Source organism: Anarrhichthys ocellatus, unplaced genomic scaffold (assembly GCF_004355925.1).
Source record: "Anarrhichthys ocellatus isolate YVR2014 unplaced genomic scaffold, GSC_Weel_1.0 scaffold15, whole genome shotgun sequence".
NCBI lineage: Eukaryota > Metazoa > Chordata > Actinopteri > Perciformes > Anarhichadidae > Anarrhichthys > Anarrhichthys ocellatus.
Window position 1 is genome coordinate 5,641,479 of NW_022280045.1, and position 20,701 is coordinate 5,662,179.

Genomic DNA, 20,701 nt, shown 5'->3' on the forward strand with positions numbered 1-20,701 from the left:
GCTACCACTAACAGATAGATGTGAAGTTCTCTCCGTGCTCTTAAAAGGTACGCCATAATTCAAATTAACTTATTTTGGGATCTTCTGACATTGAATTAAAACGTGATATCATTTTTTATTGTCAGCAAATCCCAAGAAAAAAATAAAACCAGCAATGCTGTTCTGTACTTTTCTGAGTTCTCTAGCCTGCGCGTGGCATTCAGCCTCAAGCCCATTGGTTCCTTCCCAAGATGTTGATCGTTCAAAATTGGGAACAAATATGTGGTTTCTTTTCTTTTTGAAAAAGGCAAATCATTTCATACAACAGCTGGGCACAGTAGTTTTTAGCCAACTTTTAAAGGTGCCATTGATAACATTCCACCAAGAGATGTTGCTCTCTCCCTCCCCTGGACCATTGCATTCACTTCACAACGTCACTATTGGCTCATTAGCCTTGTTAGAAGCGGCAACCCAACGTTAGATATCTTCCACAGAGACAAACAAAACATTTCTTTTTTACATACAATGTTTTTTAAATGATTAATTCATTACCATAATGTTTTGTGTTTTTTCAGGAAAAGCACATTTCTAAAAGCTCTGTGGATGTTCTTTTAATTTTTTATTATTCGTCTACGTAAAAATGTTCAATCAATATGAGCAAATAGTGCATTTGTTGAGGAGAGAAATACACATTTGGTTCTCTAGTGAATATTTATAGTACCAAAACAGAATTAGCAAAAGCTACAGTGGCCATGTTCATGGTAATGAAGGAACATGTCACGCAGTGCAGCATCGTGGATCATTCCTGTGTGTTTTGTAGTTATGAAGCTCTATAGTTTGGCTCGGCACCAAATACTTGTTTATCAGATCGATTCATTGATCTGGCCCGAGCGAGATAGAACGATACAACGATGAGATCGCCCTTTTCACTTCCCAGCAGCATTTCACTCAAGTTGTTGCACAATAAAACAGCGACGACATAAGGTACAAGATATGATCGTTTAATTGTTGATTATCTCTCAGTACAGAAATATTTCTTTTTAACATTCTTTCTGTAATTCAAGTTTGCAGCATTGTCTTGATTTTGAAGTGGCATTCAAATAAATTTCCATAAAGTCTGGCAGTGAAACTGCCCATCAACTTCCCACAGATATCATTAGTAAACAAACATGCCATTTCTGTACAATAACCTTTCTTCACAACACAAATAAATAGCATTTGTTGAAATGTGGCACGCTCGTCGACTCAAACATTCCAACGAGGAAAAAAGATAATCAAAATTGGGGGAGGGGGGGGGGGGGGGGGGATGCTGCAGATATAAAATTTCTTTTCTCGGATATATAACAAAAATAAAGTGAATTGCATGACTGCTCAACACAGACACGGTGTGAAATAGGAAAAGTGCCTCAAGCTTGAATACCTCAGACACAGCACAAAGCAGCAGCTCTGCACGAGCAGCACTTTCACTCCGATTTAATCCCAAATGTTTTATTGTGTGCTTTAGTTACTGTTACAAACTACACTGATAGACAAAGTGTTTTCATTTTAAATTCACATGCCTGATTTTCCACTCAAGAATATACTCTTATGTATATTGTTACCAAATAAGTATTTTGTTCTAAGATGTCCCACTTGATTTAAAACACTTTTCTTGAGATTAGATTATAAAACTATGAACCAATAATGTTTAATTAACTTAATGTAAAAAATAAATAAAAAGAGATCAGGCCGATTTGTCCAAAACTAGTTAAGCATTTACAGTTCTCGGCTCAGGATGATGTGATCGGTTATCAGTGTACGTGAAACATTATTGTCTCTCAGTAAAATACAAAAAGACAAGTCTGGATTTGTTCTGCAAACATACTCCACAGACCAAAAACTGCAGTTACACACATAAAAGAAAATCGACCAGCCTTCAGAACTGGTAGGGATACATTTTTAAAATGTTTTTAAAATACCAAAAAAAACAAAAACTAAATAAAATAAATAAGACAAACAAAAGGACAAACTCAATATTTGGCAGGAAAGCACAATGTCAGTCTGTAAACAAAACATTATCACACATTATCTCCTCGTCATCAGAGATCCCCGGTCTGTTGGATGAGCCAGTGGCTCCATCATTAAGGGGGAAGTGGAATACTGTACATGCGTATCTCCTCTGCCCTCGACACTCAGGCTGTGCATCTCTCCAGCTCCCTCCCACCTCCAGCTACAACTTGGCTAAATAACTAAGAGCGCTCGAGGGGGGCCCTCTGCAGACTACTGAGGTAAATACTCAAAAGAAGAGGCCCATTTACAGTTTGATACATGCAAAGTTAAATTCCTTTCCCGGCGTTATCCCCTGGTAGTAGAGTGGCGCGCTAACTACCGGATCCTGGTGAAGAGGTTCAGCACTGACACGGATTCCTAAAACAGGGAGGAAGAGAGAAGAAGGCGGAGGTGGTAAGACAAAGACCACTGTGAATAAAACCTTACAGACGGATAAAGGTATAGAACAGAGAACGGGATCTTCAACGTGAAATGAGAAATGGAAAAGGATAAAGACCTTAGTGGATCTCATCTTGCTAAAGACGTTCCAAAACCGAAGTGTTTCATCTCCCGCTCCCGTCACAATGGCCTCTCCGTCAGGGGACATGGCCTGCAAATACACTCCATTATTGTACACTGAATATACAGTATTATAACAGTACAACGTCAAAGTAATCAGGGGTATTTATTGGGGTTCTTTTGTGGGACACTTAATAATTTTACTTCATTTCCACACATTTCGATTCGTTAAGTGGTTTGTGATTTAGGAGAACTTTCACCAATTCTCTCGTATTATGAATTTTCTGAGGTACAAATATAATTAACAAGTCGTCCAGACCTGTCGTAGTGGTCATGTGCAATTAATCTGCTGTATCCAATTTTAACTAATGGATTTTATATTTCATTACTTTGAAGAAACCCTACATAAACTATACTTTAACATTGGGATGACATCATCCTGTTTGACCCTGCTACAAACATTAGTGCTAATATAATTCTAAATGTAATCATATAGCCTAACAAAATCACTAATAATTTAAGTTGGCGAATTGTTGGCTGTATAACAATACAATATGAACATGAACATCTCTAACTGCAAAACGACAAATTATTTGGCCTCCTCCCGTTGATCGATCACCTTGCTGGGGCGAGGTGTTTGTATATCGAACCTCTTCTTCTTTATTTCAGTGACAGTACAACCCTCAGGTGACCTGGCAGTAACAGCACCTGCTTTTTTCCCCATTCCTTGGCTTTAGCAGGTGCCTTAATTCTGCTGCTGACACCGTTAAAAATTATAAGCGTTCCTTTATGTAGCAGGGCTTCAATACAGGACATACGGGGCCGGATGTGTAGCCTTACATTGTATTTTTGTGTCGTTAATTATGCTAATTGACAATTCTAATGAACGCACGCTCATTTACGCACAGGTGGCATTCGTCATGTTTATGCTGTCTAAAGCCGATCGACTCGTACGAGCCCAACGTACAAAAAAAAAGTAAAAGAAAGTTGAGATAAGAATACGAAAATGTCCTTGTATGTGGCCCATTGTTCTGCAGACAGACGCACAAATACACAGAGTATGTACTGACCAGGTAGAGTACTCTGTAGGAATGTCCAGTAAGTTTAGCCACTTGAGTGAGAGAGGGATACTTCCACACCAGGATCTGGTTCTGGGAATAACCATGTGTGCTGACCTGCAGAAAAGAGTGTTTTTCACATATTCACCAACACACTCAGGAGTCGCCTCAGTTACCATAGTGTGCAAATAGCAACTTTACTATGGAAATAGAACTCATAAGAAGCTGTATGATTGGCTACCGTAACTCACCAGTTCATTGGTGTGCTTGGACCAGGCCAGGTTGCAGACCTGAGAGCCGGTGTCTGTGCACTGTAAGGGCTGGCCAGTCAGAGTGTTCCAGAAGCGGATGCAGCGGTCGGCGGTGCCGCCTCCGGAGGCCAGCAGGCCGTGCTGGTGGGGAGACCAGGCGATGGCCTTCACTGCAGCCAAGTGCTCCGTGTACTGCTGCACCGGGAGGACGCTCGAGTGGTTCCACACAAGTAGCTACAGACAGCAGGTTGAGACGAGGGGAGAGAAATGCGGTTTTATGAGAAAAGTGGTCCTGATACTGACGCGTGGCTCACAGACAGGTGAGATTCTCCAACTGCATACCTTGTTGTCATTTCCACCCGAGGCTAGCAGCTGGTGGTCTGTGCTCCACTTGAGCCCGCAGACTTCCTGTCTGTGTCCTTGGAGACGGCGCTCTGACTGGAGAGGCGGGGCCCTGATGTCCCGCTGGAGGATCACCCGATCGCGGCTCCCAGATGACAGCTGGTCCGCGTTCCATGCCAACGCACCTGGCAGCAAAGAATGAAATCGAAGGGAAGAGGATTCACCAACCGCGAATGAGAGATGTTGCTAAACAACTGTGAAATGAATGAAGGTTGTAACATCTACTCCAACGTTCCACCTCCGCCTTCGTCGCTCCATCCACTTAACTCACCCACTCTGGCTGTGTGTCCCTCTAGTACGGAGAGCTTTTTTCCTGCTGCTGCATCCCAGATCTGTACATAGCCTTTATGAGTCCCCACCGCCACCAGGTTACCCTAAAAATAGACGGCACACTTTGAATATCATACTCACCAAGAGTCGAAAAATGACTTCAAGACTAAAGACTGAAACAAAGAACGGGAGTTTTACACAGGACCTACACACCAAAACCCCAGTAACTTTGTCACCAACCCTGTGCTTGATTAGTCAAAATGTGAGTTTTTTTAATGTTGCCTGACAAAAATTTGAAAAGATGATAATAGATGACTCAAACTCACCCTCTCGGACCAGCCCACCGACGTTACAGAATCTCCTTCTACAGAAAGATCGCATAGACGTGTCACCTGAAAAGATGGTGAGGAAAACAAGACAGATCAACATGACGTCCAAGAGGCAGCTGAGTTACATCCTAAGACTCTTGTAGTTAATGTGTGATACACAACCAGTGAAGCCTGTGATTGAGAGATCCAGTGTGATGGGAAACATTATTTGAGATGTATTTGAAATGTATACTCTTAGTTCATTTGCCTCGCTGTCTCATTGCTTTGCTTAATGTCAGTGTTGACAGATCACACACACATACACACACACCTGGCTGGTGCAGGCACTCCACAGGTAGACACAGGTACCCAGTCCAACGCTGAGTACATTCAGAGAGGACCAGTCCACTAAGTTGAGGTAGAAGTCGTCCTGAAGCTCTGGAGCATCCAAGACTTTAAAAGGTATTTTGGATATTTTGCGTGTAGGTTTTCTTGGCGACCGGAGCAGTTTCTGGCTGCAATGCACAACACAACAACATGAGGAATACGATGCTACTTTTCCAAAAATGGAAGAGATGGCAATTGAGTAATGACATGGAAAACATATTACCTGTTGCTACTGACAGGTGATAGAGAATATGGAGAGACTGTATTTCCATCCTCTTCTGGTAGAGTCCTCTTCGCACTTACAGAATACTACAAAACACAAAACGGATGATTGCTGATTCAGGATAAAAAAAACCTCCCCATGAAACGAATGCATTAAAGCAGCCACGGTAACTATTTTTACACTAAAAAGGCTTCTCTTGGCTGGAGTAGATGGCTGCAGACGGCGGTCTTCTGACTGGGGGTCCTGGACTTTCTCGATGCCCGCTCCTAGCAGCTCGTTCTTCAGTAGAGCCGAGTAAGCCAGACCGTCCGCTGTAGGCAAAGGAAGAGACAGAGGGGAAATCAAACCGGGCTGACGAAATGATTAAGTTCAAACACGGCTCCCTCTACAATTTTACAGCCCTCTCTCCCATTTTGAAGATCAGAGAGAATTTTTTCACAAAGCTTTGTTTCGTCCCTATCTCCAGCTTCCATGAGCCTGTCCAGGCTTAGTAAACAAGAGACGGTCAAATGATCAACTTTGACTGGAGCAGACAGACACGTGTCGAAAAGAGCTGAAAAAGAGACAAGACTCACACCAGCGTATTTGTCTCTCAGGGGCAGACAGTCATAGGATAACTCAGGAGTGCATTGATGTCATAAACTTTTTCCTATAATAACTTAAGTGTCACAGTGAAAGAAAATATTGTGAGAGGCATCTTTGATCTGCCGATCGACAGAAAATCAATCTGCATCAATGTTGATAATCAATTAGACATTTAAGTAGTTTTTCAAGCAAAAATTCAAAGCTTGCAAATGTCTAATTTCTTATTCTTTTATAATAGTATATCAATGGTATTTTTTTTAATTTGCTGACATTTTATAGACCAAACAAGTAATGGATAATGAAATTTCAGCACTAGCCATCTTCAATACATCACAGTCGCGACGAAACTGAAGAGAAAAACATTGGATCACGATCTATTATTGAAACTTGTCCCCTGACTAGTTTCTGGATATAAAGGTGGATTGATTACCTTTGTTGCTGTCGGTTGTGCCATCTTTGGTTTTTCTGTTTTGATTGTGCGACTTTTCAATTTCCTACATCAGAAAATGGAATAAATAAAAAACCATTGACAGCAATTACAGACGAGCAAAAGAAGAATGACAAGGGGTGAGGTGTTTTCCTTTGTAAGCTATAATAAACACGTTGATCCTGAGAACACTGTTCTTTTGGTAGGAAAGACAGTGAAGTCGTGGGTGTATTGCGACAGGCTCACATTGATGCGGTGGAAGTTGACACTCCAGTTGGCTCCGGCCCGGGAGGGAATAAAGCGATCACCGTGCTTGCTCGGGGAGGACAGGGGGGAGCTGGTGGGTGTCAGAGCCCGCACCGCTCCTACCGCTTTCTACACAAGTTGGGTGAGAGGAGAAAGCATTTTCTGACTGGAGGCCAAGTGCAAACAGGCCTTGGACAGGGATGTGAAAACTTGGTCAAAGCGGGAAGATCATTTAGGTGGCAGATGGTGCATTTGTCTGAGGTGTCAACAACAGGAGGCATCATTCACAAAACCCAGTCATTTTGCTGGTGAGGTCTTGTTTTCACTCAACACTAACGACATCGTCAAAAGAAAAAAGAGAGACTGGCCTGTTAAAACGTTTATTCTGCCAACAGATGGAGAGTAACACCATCTCCTTTGCTAGTTAATAATCCTCTTTGGGAGGCGCTACCATCGTGCAATAGTGGAGGAAACACAGCTCCTTTATGTACAAGTGTGTGTATAATGTACTTACTATGGGGCTCGCATTCTCATTTTGAATGTTGATCTGCCTGAGCAGCCTGCACTCATAGTCCTGATCCATGATGCCTGAAAACAGGTCAAGACTGATCAACACATTTGTAAAACCGTACAACAGTTTCCTGAACGCTCACGTCAGACACTGGGACAAGTGGACACTGGTACTCTCATAGCCATGACTTGCTGACTTCTGGTCAGTCCTGATACTGACAGCATATTCAGCTCATGAATGACTGTTGAGCAAAAGAAATGTCACCATGGAGGGTTTAATTCATTTTGATCTACTTATTATTTTTAACAATATCCAACCAAGAAAAGGAGTATGTTCATATTTAAGAAGATGGAACCTGCATTTTCCAGGTGGCTCATCAATATTTGTGTTATTAGTTTTCTGTAGATCAACTTATTGATTAATAAACTTCAATACGAAACACTCGAGTGTAGTGATAGCCTAACCTATATCTTTTGACAAAATAAACGATCCACTTCACTGAACTGACTACTAAAGGCTGACTGAGGATCTCACTCGTCAGAGGATGCTCCTCCGCTATCGGCCCATTAGGTAAAGAAAATAACAGTACATTTAACTGGATGGCAATGGAAACTTGAAAAGGGGCCTTTAATGATCATTCCTAGATATAACGGTAGACAAACAACTGTTAACTCTCGTGTCTTCATGTAAACCCTACTTAAACTAGCTAACTAGCAGCAAATCCGTTCGTAAACGACAATGACAGCAGTTACAGTAGTTACATGTGATCAGTCTTTTGCCAACAACATTAACTAACGTTAGTTCACGAAAGAAACTTGTAACGTTGACTGGAGGTTTTAGCTTGCTGGTTACATGAAACAACAAACTCGGGTGTGGTGGTCATTGTCGGTCTGTAATCGTGACGCTAAAGTTATTTAAAAACCTTATTATTCAGTCACCCAGCATACAAAGCTTTGCTAACGCTAGCTCAGCTGCTTGACCTAACGTAAAACACGCTAGCGGTCCGGCTAATACATTAGCAACGTTGTTTGTTCACAATCTACTCTTTCATTAACACCCACCGTGCCCGGATTAAACCGTCCCGTTGCGCACCGTTAAAGTGTTTTTCTGTGCGGTGTTAATTCCAGTGGAAATATCTTGTTTTGTGCGTTTGACTCTTTAAAACAGAGCATGCAAAAATACAATTGTTTTCTTTTGCCGATCGTTCAATTTGGGCCCGCTAAGCATCACGGGAAGGATGTGACGTCGCTGTTTTTTGAATCACACATTTTGCGTTGCTAAGGAAACGTGTCACTCTCGCGAAGACTGGCTCATCTTCAGCAGTTACGTCATCTCGTTTTGTTAAAAAAATAATTGTATAGCTAAAACATGATCCATTAAAAATATTAACCTTGCAAGACAAAAAGCAATTAACATGAAGCTAATAGCACAGCTTAATGTTTTACACATCAAATGAGTTTTAGCTGCTGATTGTCAGTCACCTCATTGTGACATATAACATATATTTAAACTTTATTACCGTATCTTATCACATCTTGATGACTGATTTGTCAAATGATCCACTGAACCGGCACAACTGAGTTTCATGATAAACTGGACACATAGTGTCTCATGGTGTGGCTTCTATGCATTGAAGGTGACGGTCATTCTCAATCTGTGCAATGGTCTTAGACACACATCGCAGCACCATTGCCAGCACATTGTTGGACTGACCATTATACACAAATTGACAAATTAATTCTAGTTAACAGATGACAAACCACATCGATTTGCAGTATCTTTCAAATGGCTTTATTAGTAAAAAAAAGAGATGTAAGTGAAACACATATAATCTAACATGAAGTAAAAACAGACTAAACACATTAAATGTGCAAAAGCTTAAAAATAAAGACACATTCAACAACATATCCTGTTTGTGAACTCTGGACTGCTAGTGAACTGACAAAGTAGTTGGTGAGATATTAAAACCACGTCAAGAGCCGGGTCCAACAGCTTACCTAGAGGAATCTCATTCAAAGTGCCACAGAAAACATACAGTAGATTCAAGTACAGTACTGAAATTCTAAAAAAGAAACCCAACAATATGTGCAAAAGTATAGTTTTTAAAAGTAAATAGTCTAAATGGGCTAGATGATAAATATATATTGGGATAGCTAAAAAAAAATATTTCTTTTAAGCAAAACTGGAGTAAATTGTGTGGCTCAACTCAGCAGATCGAAGGGCCCATGCAGTTCAAATACTGCTTACGTTTTTTTCTGAATTGGGCAATGATCATACGCTTCTTCAAACAGCTTTTACATTTACTCGCTCATATTACGAACAGTCCTCAAAGAAAGTCACAGCCGCAGCTCTACAGCACAATTACATTAAGATCCTCTCAAATCACACTAACAGGACAGTATGTCCAGTATAAAACATGTTTTAAACTGACAACCAAGTAACTGAGAAAAGGTCCGAAAATGATACGGAAAATTACATGAAAAATCCCCTAAACCGAAAATAAGAAAATGTCAAGTTCAACAGTCCTGTGTTACCTGTAATGATTGAGCTTTGCCGCAGATACTGAGCTATAACATGTGCATAACAATGTCTCTGTAAGTCTGGAGACACACTAAATACATTCAGAGCAGTGAAGATCTAAAAAGCATGTGTGCTTATGGTAATGCCATGGCTCTCAAAACCAGGGAGGAGAGATTGTTGGAATGGCAGGGTGAACTAAAATGAAAAGAGAAATGTCCATCTGGACACCGGTCGCTGGTCTACAGGGAGGAAGTGTCCCTCGGCAGGAGTTGCAGGCCGTTGTTGACCTGGAAGCGAGTTTCGTCCGATATACCGTACTGCTCCAAGGGGTCCTGTAAGGAAGGACATAAGAGTAAAGAATGTAATAAAAGCAAATTCCCTGTTATTGACGCAGAATCAAACTTTATATTTTAAATGTTTAGTTTGGGTTTTGATATCTTTGAGACTTCTGCCTCCCTCACAGTACAATTTAGGTGAGTGACATTTAATTACTGGCTCTTTACATTACATTTAACAACCTCAACAACCATATTTCTTCACAGACTTTGCTATAAACTGTTTTTATTGAGAGTATTAGCTCATGATATTCTTTCTGAAAAGAAATATTGCTTTTAAGTGTTTCTAACGTACTTAATGTAGGCTTTGAGCACTGCAAATGAAAGCCCACATATCTCTATTGTTTTGGGGGGTTGTGGCATAAATCTCAACAGCAAAACCTCATTAAATAAAACTTAAACTTCTGAATCTTCCTACACTATCTTCTGTTGATACTGTGCATTTCAGTAGCATGGCACGAATACACTTTCACACTAACTCCTCTCTAGTGCGACACTGTTCGATAGAAGTGCCGTCTGTGTGCCGTTTAGTGCCTCAAGAAGCCGCTGTGACGGACCTTACCTTGCCGGTGAGCCGGTGGATTTCAGTTCGATAGAATATCAGGTTCTTCCTCATGAACTCGTAACTGCAAGAGATGAGATGACAAATGAATTTGGCATTGGGGGGGGGGGGAACCATCCCCTGTTTGGGAACATTATTGTTTTCAGATTTTACCCAAACATGTGTATATGATTGTGGTATCTGTTGTACTAGGATGGAAAGTGTCAGTCCTACCTGGCCTTGATAATGGAGTCCACCCACTCCCCACACTGCTCTTCTGAGTCACACTCGAATAGATACTTCCTCTCTGCTTCATCCAGAAATGCTGCAGAGAGAAACACACAAAGTGACTCAGAAATACATATCAGAAAATGCACAAACTGTAATATAAAGTCATAAGTAATGGATACGTGTTCGGTGTCAAGCAAACATATCAACAATGCATTTTGAATAGCATCAGCACAAACGTGAATCCACTTATTTACACTGACTTAGAGGATTTGAAAGCAGTCAGCGAGAGAGAAAGTGAGGGTGAGTCATGTGAAGGTAAGTAAACTCACCAATAGAGAAGCTCTGACTGTCCTCCCTCTCCACCCGACACTGCTCCAGCAGCAAAGCTCCAATTGGCTGACGAATACAAAGTTGTCTTTAGCAAGAAATGGTTTCACTTCCTCATGAGGAACAGGTAAGCCCATGAATACATAAAGGAAATGCTGTGGCAATAAATTAAGTATGGAGTATTATTCAACTGACCTCCTCCTCATCAGTTCTGAAGTAAAAGAGGAAGTTAACGACGAGTTTCACCAACCTCTTCTTTACAACTGTATAATAACCAAAGGGAAACCGAGATGAGATTCCACAACACAAGACTGTACACAGCTGGTGAATAACATGAACTTGAACCATCTTTGGTGGTGGCGGGTCCTACTAGCATTAGCTGTGTGCTGTCCACACTACATGAAACGGAAGTGGACGTGATGAGAGCTGAGTCGTGACAGTAATAAACCGTGTTACCTTCTCCTTTCTTGGGTCCTCGCATCCCCAGCTCGGCTGCCCTCTCTGAGGGCTGGCGGCTCAGGGACACCAGCTCCTTCTCGTTGAAACGCATCGCGGTCACTGACGCAGTAAAAGCAGGTTAAAGGGGATACTTTGGCTGCGGCCGAGCCATTCCCACCGACAACATACTAATGGAGGTAACAACGGTGAATACCCGTCGGTTTAACGTCGCTGTCTCGCTATCTTGTGTTCGTGAAGTGTGACGGAGTGTGTTTAGTCATTTCTGTATCAAGCAACTACAGTAGAGACGGACTTCTCCTTCATGCCACACACCGGACACACACACACCTTCCTCTCGGATTGGTAGTGACACTCCTCTGCAATAGTAACTTACGGTAGTCGGTGAGGGTCAAACTAGACGAACAGTGCGTTTACAAACCGTGAACGCTTACACGAGGCAGCCTGTTTTAGTGACAATAAAATGTCATGTTTACTTTACTGTTATGACAAACATGTAATTAACTGCATGGATGAATAGATTCGTTAAAATTACAATAAATTATTAAGGCAAATAATTTAAAACATATTTGAAACATAAAAATAATTGTATGATTTTATGTATCTAGGATGTATGTGTATGTATGTATGTATGTATGTATGAGCAATTAAATGTAGATTTACTGTAGATTCTCAACTGAATTTAAACAACATAAACAGATGAAACATTCAAACTTCAGATATATGTAAACGGAGGAATTGTAGTAAGTAAAGCTACTCATGTACAATATTTATGTATGTGGTTTAATACAAGTTTCAGTTGAGCTATGTACAACCCTAGAAACTAGTGGGAAATGCAAGAAAATATTCAAAGTCAGAGAGGAAGTCTGAGAGGAAAGGAGTGGAGTGCAAATAGGCATTAATGAAGAGTAGGCCATATGAGACTAATCAGATCTACTTTCTATTTTGTTTTTGGACTTGTTTGGGGTTTCGCTTGGATAGTTTATTTGAGAGGCCATGATATAATAAAAAATGTTGTGCATGGGTCAAAAAAGTACCATAGACCATCAGATACAGCCGCAGCAAGAGCCCTTATGTGGCTTTATTTAGTCATTCTCAACTATATTGATAAAGAGCTGTTTGTGGTGGCTGTCTTATTGATGCAGAAACAAGATTTAAGACACGGTGGAGTCTCGAGAAAAAATACGGCCCATGATTATCTTTATCAGGAAAGTCAATCCTACCCTCCCTCCAGTCCAGCAGGTGGCGGTAATGCACCCAAAGCGGTTTGCCAACCGCCAAAAGCCCGAGAAGAATCTACTTGCACATGCGCACTACAAACCTACTTCGGCATGATCCTAACGTTGTAGTGTCGGTGAGTGTTTTGAACAAACTAAACCTTTCAGTATCCCTTCATGTATAGTTATCGTTTTGTCATGTAACTAACACATTTATTAACATACATACATAGCTAGGTATGTTTATTTTGTCGTTTAACCGTTCAAATTACTTAAACTCTATCAACTATTAGCTGCTAACACCGTTAGCTTAGCCTAAGCCGTGTCGTATTGTATTGAGGAGTTAGCGTTGCGTTAACATACTGTAGTTCACTGGAGTTTGTAAAGATCACCAGGGTACGTTTGTTTTTGTAGCGTGATAACCCTCTCGTCTTAACTGGTGCAATTATATCTAAGTTATAAGGAAATATTTGGTTCTGTTAACTTTTGCTTTACTTCCCAGTATTTAGACCGATCCATTGCAAGGGAAGCTAGCATAAATAATCTCAGTCAAGAGGGGTCTGAGGAGTCATTGTGAAAAATGTGACCAATCGCCACCATGCATTTGTTTTTTACATGCCTTTTAAAATGAATGGTGCACTTACAATACAGAGTAATGTTAGCAGTCTTCTACAGTTTATTCATAAGTGGTGGTGTAACTCCACACATAGTATTGCACCACAATCCAGGTAAACGGTAAATAGTATTCTTTTTAGCAACATTGTGTGCTTTGTTTTTCTTCAGATACTCAGGAAGAATTTACTTGGGGCACCTGTCCAGTGCTGACTGGGTAAACACGTGTGTGTGTGTGTGTGTGTCTGGGTGATTAAGCTCAACACATTGCAAAGATGGATTTCCAGCATCGAGCAGGAGGGAAGACAGGGAGCGGTGGGGTGGCATCTGCCTCTGAGAGTAACCGTGACAGGCGAGAGCGGTTACGTCAGCTGGCCCTGGAGACAATCGACATCAACAAAGACCCCTACTTTATGAAAAATCATTTAGGATCGTACGAGTGCAAACTTTGCTTGACACTTCATAACAATGAGGTATGGAGGCACACAGTGACACTTTCCCAGTTTATGTTATCTGAACTTGGTGTTCATGCTTGTTTTCTGAGTATCTTGTTTGACAAACTGCTCTCTGCTTTACAGGGCAGCTACTTGGCTCACACACAAGGAAAGAAACATCAGACCAACTTGTAAGAGCACGGTGCAATTTATATGTTGTCTTTTATGTGACTGATTCATTCCACTTCACTTAACCATGGCTGACAAATTAATCAAACCACAGGTCCACATTACATTTACTGGGCTTGTGGTGGATCATCAGCTATGGTTGCTGTGAATTGACAGTACAACAACCCATTTTGTCCAGTGAGTTGATTAGCAATTATAAAACTATATAACGTGTTTGTTTCAGAGCGCGGAGAGCAGCCAAAGAGGCAAAAGAAGCTCCTGCTCAGCCAGCACCAGCCAAAGTGAAAGTTGAGGTCAAAAAGTTTGTGAAAATTGGCCGACCAGGATACAAAGGTAAGCTGGCTGCGTGGTTATGAATCAGTGCATTCATTATTTACTTTATGCTGTTGGAGGTTTCGCTGTAAATGTATTGCATTTTAACCTATGGTCCATGTCTTTTTCTTCTTTATAGTAACCAAACAGAGGGATTCAGAGACTGGACAGCAGTCCTTACTTTTCCAGGTTAGTGTGTTTGGCGGGAATCCTTTTGTATGAAAGGAGTTTTTAATTTTAGAAAGATTCTGAAACGAGTAAATCAACATTAAAGCTCCCCTTAAGACAGATGCTTAAAAGTTATTCAGTTAGCTTAAGCAGTTACTTTTGTTAGGCTTTAGAGTGTAGTCTTGTTTCACCACTGACAGCTGAAGCAACTGTAAACAGATATTGTCCAGCTTCTCAATACCCGCTGACCCATGGCTGGCTTTATCCTGTACTTCTAAGAAACTGACCTTTTCTCAGTCAAAAGCAGCTGTCGAATACAGCGCCACATGCTGAAGTCGGTACTCGCCGCCTTCTTTTTTTGTGCATATTTTCTTTATCGAGGAGCTTTCAAGCTTGTGATTTACAGCAGAGTAGATGTTGTTTTTGTTTTTTATTCTACATAGTTTGTGTCAAACCTAAAATCAAAGCTTAATGCAACACTTATTTCTTGTTGGCCATTTCATACCGGGGACAAAATAAGAAAATGGGGAATATTTGTTGACTTTTTTTGCATTCAAACCTTTCACACCAATGCCGACAAATATTTGCATTTGGTGCATTCCACCAAAAATTGAACTTCGTTCTGTCACACAATCCTCAATTAATAAGTTGTTTTTACTTTATTAAACCCATATCCAACTCTACAAACTGGACACTTGTTATTACAAGTGTGCAAGACTGTGTAGAAGAGTTACAATGTGTTACTATTTTCTATGTGTGGCGGCAAAGCATGTTTTTGTAACAAGTGTAAATGCTGAGCTTCATTGCACTGGTTATTATTCTACCTAAATCATATGTAGTGTATGTGTTTATTATTATGTAATACATGGATTTAATGCAAGGCTTAATAGTCCTTTTATAATGGTCGGCTTATTAGAATACCTCCGAGGATCCGTGGATTTAATGTTGACATTATTAATAATAACTTACAGAAACATTGCAAAAGCTCTCAGTCCTCTGTAATTGTCTCAGCCCAAAAGTCAAAATGTATGGAAAAAAGATGTAATCATTTCCAAATGTATTGGCTACTTTACACAGCGACTACATGTCATTTCTGAGACGTAGAATGTCCATAGCATACGTTAAAACATAAAGATTCTAAAGACAACGTTACACTTAGGAATGATTGGTTCTGAATGACTCTCATACTAGACAAAGAAGTATGTCTTCCAACCTTTTGTAGGCTGCTACTACTGTAGGCCAGTTCAACTGCTACACTTCCCCAGTTGTGTTCATGTCCGTTGTCTTTATAATCTTTATTTTATTTATCGAAGAGGACACTATTTTTGTCACATCGACGGCCGAGAAAATCTATTGATCGCGTGAAAAGTATTTTGTTTTATTGGTCGGCTCGTTTTTTTTATTGGCATCCGAAATCCACTTTCTCTGTTCATCAGATCGACTACCCGGAGATCGCTGAAGGAATTGGACCCCGACATCGTTTCATGTCCGCTTACGAACAGCGCATCGAGCCTCCTGATCGTCGCTGGCAGTACCTGCTTCTGGCTGCTGAACCATACGAGACTATTGCCTTTAAGGTGAGTGGAAGCTGCACCTCTACTACGCTCTTATAATATTGTTATTCTTGCTGTGACACAACATCTTTGCTTTTTTAGGTCCCCAGTAGAGAAATTGATAAAGCAGAAAACCGCTTCTGGACCCACTGGAACAGGGAAACTAAACAGGTATTGATCAGCTGATTAACATTTGTTACCACAAAGCTATTTGATGGGAGGAATGTGGAAACGTGTGCTTTAACTGCTCTTCCGTGTTATCTTTCCTCCCAGTTCTTCCTACAGTTCCACTTCAAAATGGAGAAAGCTGTTCCCCAGTCCAGTGGACCCCCACCTCCTGCAGGTGTGAAGCGCCCCCCTCCTCTCATGAGTGGAGTTGGACATCGCCCACCAAATGAGTCTATGCCCCCTCCCCCGCCAGGAGGGATGCCCCCTCTCCCACCTGGCGCTCCGGGAACCCCCCATATGCCTCCTCAGATGCCCATGCCTCCCATGCCAATGAGGCCCCCTCCTCCTGAGGGCCTTATGTCTAATAACTGATCCCCTACCAGTGAAACACTTTCATGGTTTTTAATGATGTTTAAAGTCTACATTTAGTAGATTTCTATACATTTATTTGGTTTATGTTTGTATGACCACACTGTTTTGTATAAATGCTTATTTTCTGGATTTGGAGCTATGATTGAAAATAGATCATCATAGAGGATTCTGTTTTTGTAATTAAATTCTTTGGAAAAAAGCATTTGCCTCTCAAAGCCTGTTGTTAGAAAGACGTCACAGAAAGATGAATTGAATGGGTGAATGGGTCATAGCAGAAGAGAAGAGTTCCTGAAATATCGAGATAGAAGTTGCAGATCAGGATAAAACACCTTTTAACTGAAGCAGCTCTCAGAGGGAACAACGGGCTAAGTGGGTCAAATTAGTCACAACCCGCAACCTCGATCTTTAGTTTGCCATGTTCAATACCTTCTAGTTACATAAGATTTACAACTAACTGCAGTTTATTAAAGATGTAGACTTTTCAAAACTAAAGGGAATCAAACGATCACATAGAGATTTAAGATGAAACCGGCAGCAGATTAAATGAAATGAAAATGCAAACGTCTTTACAGGTAACTCAGCGTTTCATTACTCAGAATCACATCCGTTATGCAAAGCAGCAACATTATTTTGAGTCTCAGTGGTGGGATTTGACAGATTTGACAGAGGATATCTATTATTGAATTCAACATTACCACCTTTCACAAATGTTAAATCAATTCTGGTGAAAATGGATTAGAAAATAAATTGCCATTTGCTACAGTAGAAAGAATCAAACTCATTCCTTATGAGTCTTTTTCTTCTCTTTCTTTTCCTCCAGCTTTTGATTCTTCTCAAACTCTGCCTCCTCCTTTCCTTCATCCTCATCTTCCTCATCTGCTGCTGCTTCAGGTTCCTCCTTTTTCTCTTTGATTTCTTCGTCCTTGGCTTTTCTGGCTCTCCTTTCCTTAAATTTCCCTTCTCTCTGTTTCATGAGTTTTTTGTCCGGCGTTGGCTTATTTCTGAGACCTCTTGATGCTCGTGCTGTCGCTCCTCGCTTTGACTTTTCTATTTTGACTTGTTCATCATCGTCGTCGTCCTCATCCTCTTCATCATCAAGGTCTGGCAGCCACCATAACATGACCTCCCAAAGACTTGTCTCAGGCTGAGGGGGGAGAACACATGGCGTAGTTGACACTGTGGTACATGTACATCTGTTTATCCTCATGTCGAAGGATAAACGTGTCAAATAGAATCCAAGTTATTTGTTACTGTCCTTACTGGTGGTTGTCTCCTGTGTTGGATTTTGCCCGTCCGTCTCACTGTCAGTTCAACTTCCTCTTCCTCTGCTGCCCCTCGACCACGCAGGGTTTCTGGTTTTTTTTTTGAAAAGAGACCACTTAGTCACAGCAGGCATGTCATTTTGTAACAGTGGTTCTACTTTTAGTTTACTTGCCATGAAGCCTCTGAAAGCCTGAGGTGAGCACCAGGATGGTAATGGCCACAAACAGACAGCGGTTGAGGGTGACATTCTCCCACGGTGTTTCAATCTGGGTCAAGTTTTGGATGGACGAGGCTTTACGTAAGGCTGTTGACGGAAATGAAAGAAAGAGGAGGAAAAGCTTTTATTGTAATCCAGTAAAGTAAACACTGAAAGCTGACAGGGGCTGAGGAGAAAGATGGGAATGACTCACTTGTTCTGGGGGAGCTGGGCTCCCTGGGTAAAATCTTGGGTTCTGCTCTAGGTTGCTGTGAAAACTGAGACTTTTCCTGTTGGAGAAGAACATGTAGCTCAGAATAAAAGACGTATTAGGGATTTGAACACTGTAAAAAAAATTGTTCATGTTGGCTGTTTTCCAACTAACCTCTCTGACTTTTCTTGGAGCATACATTTCTGAAACAGACAGATGGACATGTACTGAGGGGTAAACGACAACAAACAACCTTTCCCTCAGATTTATTTATCCCCATTGATTTGATTTGTATTCAAACTTTACTGTTGGCTGACATTAAAACCTCTTATACACATAAAATACAAGTCTACTATTCCACTAGTGACTGTGAGGCTGTGCATTGAGCTACATGCTAACATCAACCATGCTAAGATAATGTTTACCACGTTCAACTTCTTGGTGTGTTAGCATGTGTAACATTTACTAATACGCACCAAACACAGTACAGCTGAGGCCCCCTGGAATTTCAATACTTTTACAGGTATTTTGTCATAAATGTAATTATTGGACAATTCAATTATTGGGCAAATTAAATTAACACTTGACAAAAACTCTAATTCATTAGCATTCATCGTCTGGGGACCTTGAAAGACTGGACAAAATGGTTTCAATCTGGACCGAAGCGCTGGCAAATAAACAGACCACATGGTCTTTTTAGACATTTTAGAGCTATGCCTCACAAGCAGCACTTTGTGTTTGTTTGTAGAGAGTGAGTCTTATTACACCCACCATCCATTCAGCATTATCGCTGTGTTGCATTTGGCAAGGGGTCATATTACAGTGGCTCCCTGTGCTGCTGTTCCCAAGTATTTATAGAGTTGTACAATATATGTACAAAGGCTATTATGTGCAGGCATTACAGATTGTGTGTGTGTGTGTGTGTGTGTGTGTGTGTGTGTCGCCACCTGGTCTGAGGATCTGTCGAACAGGCTTCTGTGGGGGAGGATCTGCTCTTGGTGGCCTTAACTCCTCTTCAAATGTCTCATAGCTCTCTTCCATCTCTTCCCTGAGAGAAAGAGAGGGAAGAAGATGGATGTGGCTCAAAACTGAGTTTGTTTAAAAGTGAGTCAGCAGATTTAGACATATCCATATTACACAAAGCTTCGCATATGAGCCTGGCTGTTGTCAGAGGCCAGCTCAGCCTATGGATTGTTATTTCTTTTTAGAAATGCTCTTTTTGTGCCACCTATTACATCCCAGAAACAAGATGTTTCGCTGGACCACAATGTATATGTCTATTCTTCACTTTGTCAAAGTTACTTCCGTTTTCTCATCAGCGTTTCACATTGGCGTCACAAAATGATAAGAAATAAAAGGTCAACTTCTCTAGTTTATGAATAAACTTAATGCAGTTTCTTGACCTTCACATTTACAGATGAAAGCTGAGGCCCTTATGTCTTCCATGACATTTCTACCCGGACATTGAGCTAATGTCTTAGCAGCCCTATAAATAGATGACGCAAAGCCACTGGAGAGACTGATGGATACAAACTGAATATAAGGGCCGATGTTACCGTTACACCCCTGGCTAGCCTTTCCCCTGTGATGAAGCCTGACCTTTGGCCCTGATTGAAATAAGGACCTACCTGTCTCGACATTTGGGGTCCCCCCGGGCAGCGTTGGCAAACCTTTGTCACAAAGCCTGTTGTTCCTGGGCAGAGATGGCAGCAGAGTCAGGCTCTGTACTGTCTGACAGCCAAGCACAGGTGCCGGAGAATGAAAAAACAAAAAAGAATTGAGTGTCAGTCAGAGGCGTTGACGGAGGGAGGGTTGACATTAACATGTGCCATACAGCTGTCGAATCCCAAGAGAGGGCTGACAGTTGAGGAAGAAAGCCAAACCATACACCAAGTTTTGGAAAACTCTGAGCCATATGGAAAAAATCGTATACAAATCTTATTCGGTGTCAATCCCACATAGTTTGAGCAACTAGGGCAACACCCCTAATAAGAAAAACTGAAAAACTGGTTTTGTACTTAGAAAACAGCTAGAAGAAACAATTAAGAGTTGTGTATGGTTGTGATTATATTTTAAGACGCTTTCCCACCTTTTGTCTCCTTTTTGGACATTATTTTGAATTTCATAAGTCACCAGCAGAGGGCGCCACTGTACTTGTAAGACAGGGTTTCAGGCTGCTTTGCTCCACAAATGAAGTCTGTAGTCTGTTAAACAGACTAGCAGAAGCACTGACACTTTTAATGAGCTGACCATCAGCTGCAGCCTCTACATCAAACACATATGACACATTTGTCAAATTATCCTCTTTATGTTTCCTTTGTACATTATTGCAGAAGTGCATTATTATTCTCATACTGTGTGTGTGTGTGTGTGTGTGTGTGTGTGTGTGTGTGTGTGTGTGT

At 41.1% G+C, this 20,701-nt stretch overlaps 3 protein-coding genes across 5 annotated transcripts; 1 reads left to right on the forward strand and 2 right to left on the reverse strand.

Annotated features, from left to right (window-relative positions):
• Positions 1-1,286: 1,286 nt before the first annotated feature.
• Positions 1,287-8,669, reverse strand: LOC116387752 (fizzy-related protein homolog). 2 transcript variants are annotated; one of them, XM_031855118.1, is made up of 14 exons: positions 8,256-8,668; positions 7,198-7,271; positions 6,684-6,812; positions 6,441-6,504; positions 5,606-5,736; positions 5,426-5,511; positions 5,147-5,330; positions 4,834-4,899; positions 4,509-4,611; positions 4,178-4,362; positions 3,836-4,069; positions 3,597-3,701; positions 2,525-2,617; positions 1,287-2,385 (listed from the first exon to the last, which is right to left on the reverse strand). In XM_031855118.1, the coding sequence occupies exons 2-14, from the start codon at positions 7,264-7,266 to the stop codon at positions 2,344-2,346; spliced, it is 1,491 nt and encodes a 496-aa protein (XP_031710978.1). In that variant the 5' UTR covers positions 7,267-7,271; positions 8,256-8,668; the 3' UTR covers positions 1,287-2,343. The 2 variants fall into 2 exon arrangements, with proteins under 2 accessions (XP_031710978.1, XP_031710979.1); XM_031855119.1 differs by having other exon boundaries at positions 7,198-8,669.
• Positions 8,670-8,962: 293 nt separating this feature from the next.
• Positions 8,963-11,971, reverse strand: plekhj1 (pleckstrin homology domain containing, family J member 1). Its single transcript, XM_031855120.1, has 6 exons — positions 11,605-11,971; positions 11,344-11,411; positions 11,151-11,217; positions 10,825-10,915; positions 10,612-10,675; positions 8,963-10,046 (listed from the first exon to the last, which is right to left on the reverse strand). The coding sequence occupies exons 1-6, from the start codon at positions 11,696-11,698 to the stop codon at positions 9,954-9,956; spliced, it is 477 nt and encodes a 158-aa protein (XP_031710980.1). The 5' UTR covers positions 11,699-11,971; the 3' UTR covers positions 8,963-9,953.
• Positions 11,972-12,863: 892 nt separating this feature from the next.
• On the forward strand, positions 12,864-18,177 carry sf3a2 (splicing factor 3a, subunit 2). Of its 2 annotated transcripts, none has more exons than XM_031854943.1 (8): positions 12,864-12,958; positions 13,605-13,906; positions 14,012-14,058; positions 14,280-14,389; positions 14,508-14,557; positions 15,973-16,113; positions 16,192-16,260; positions 16,363-18,177. In XM_031854943.1, the coding sequence occupies exons 2-8, from the start codon at positions 13,709-13,711 to the stop codon at positions 16,627-16,629; spliced, it is 882 nt and encodes a 293-aa protein (XP_031710803.1). In that variant the 5' UTR covers positions 12,864-12,958; positions 13,605-13,708; the 3' UTR covers positions 16,630-18,177. The 2 variants fall into 2 exon arrangements, with proteins under 2 accessions (XP_031710803.1, XP_031710804.1); XM_031854944.1 differs by having other exon boundaries at positions 12,875-12,958; positions 13,692-13,906.
• The last annotated feature ends 2,524 nt before the right edge of the window (positions 18,178-20,701 follow it).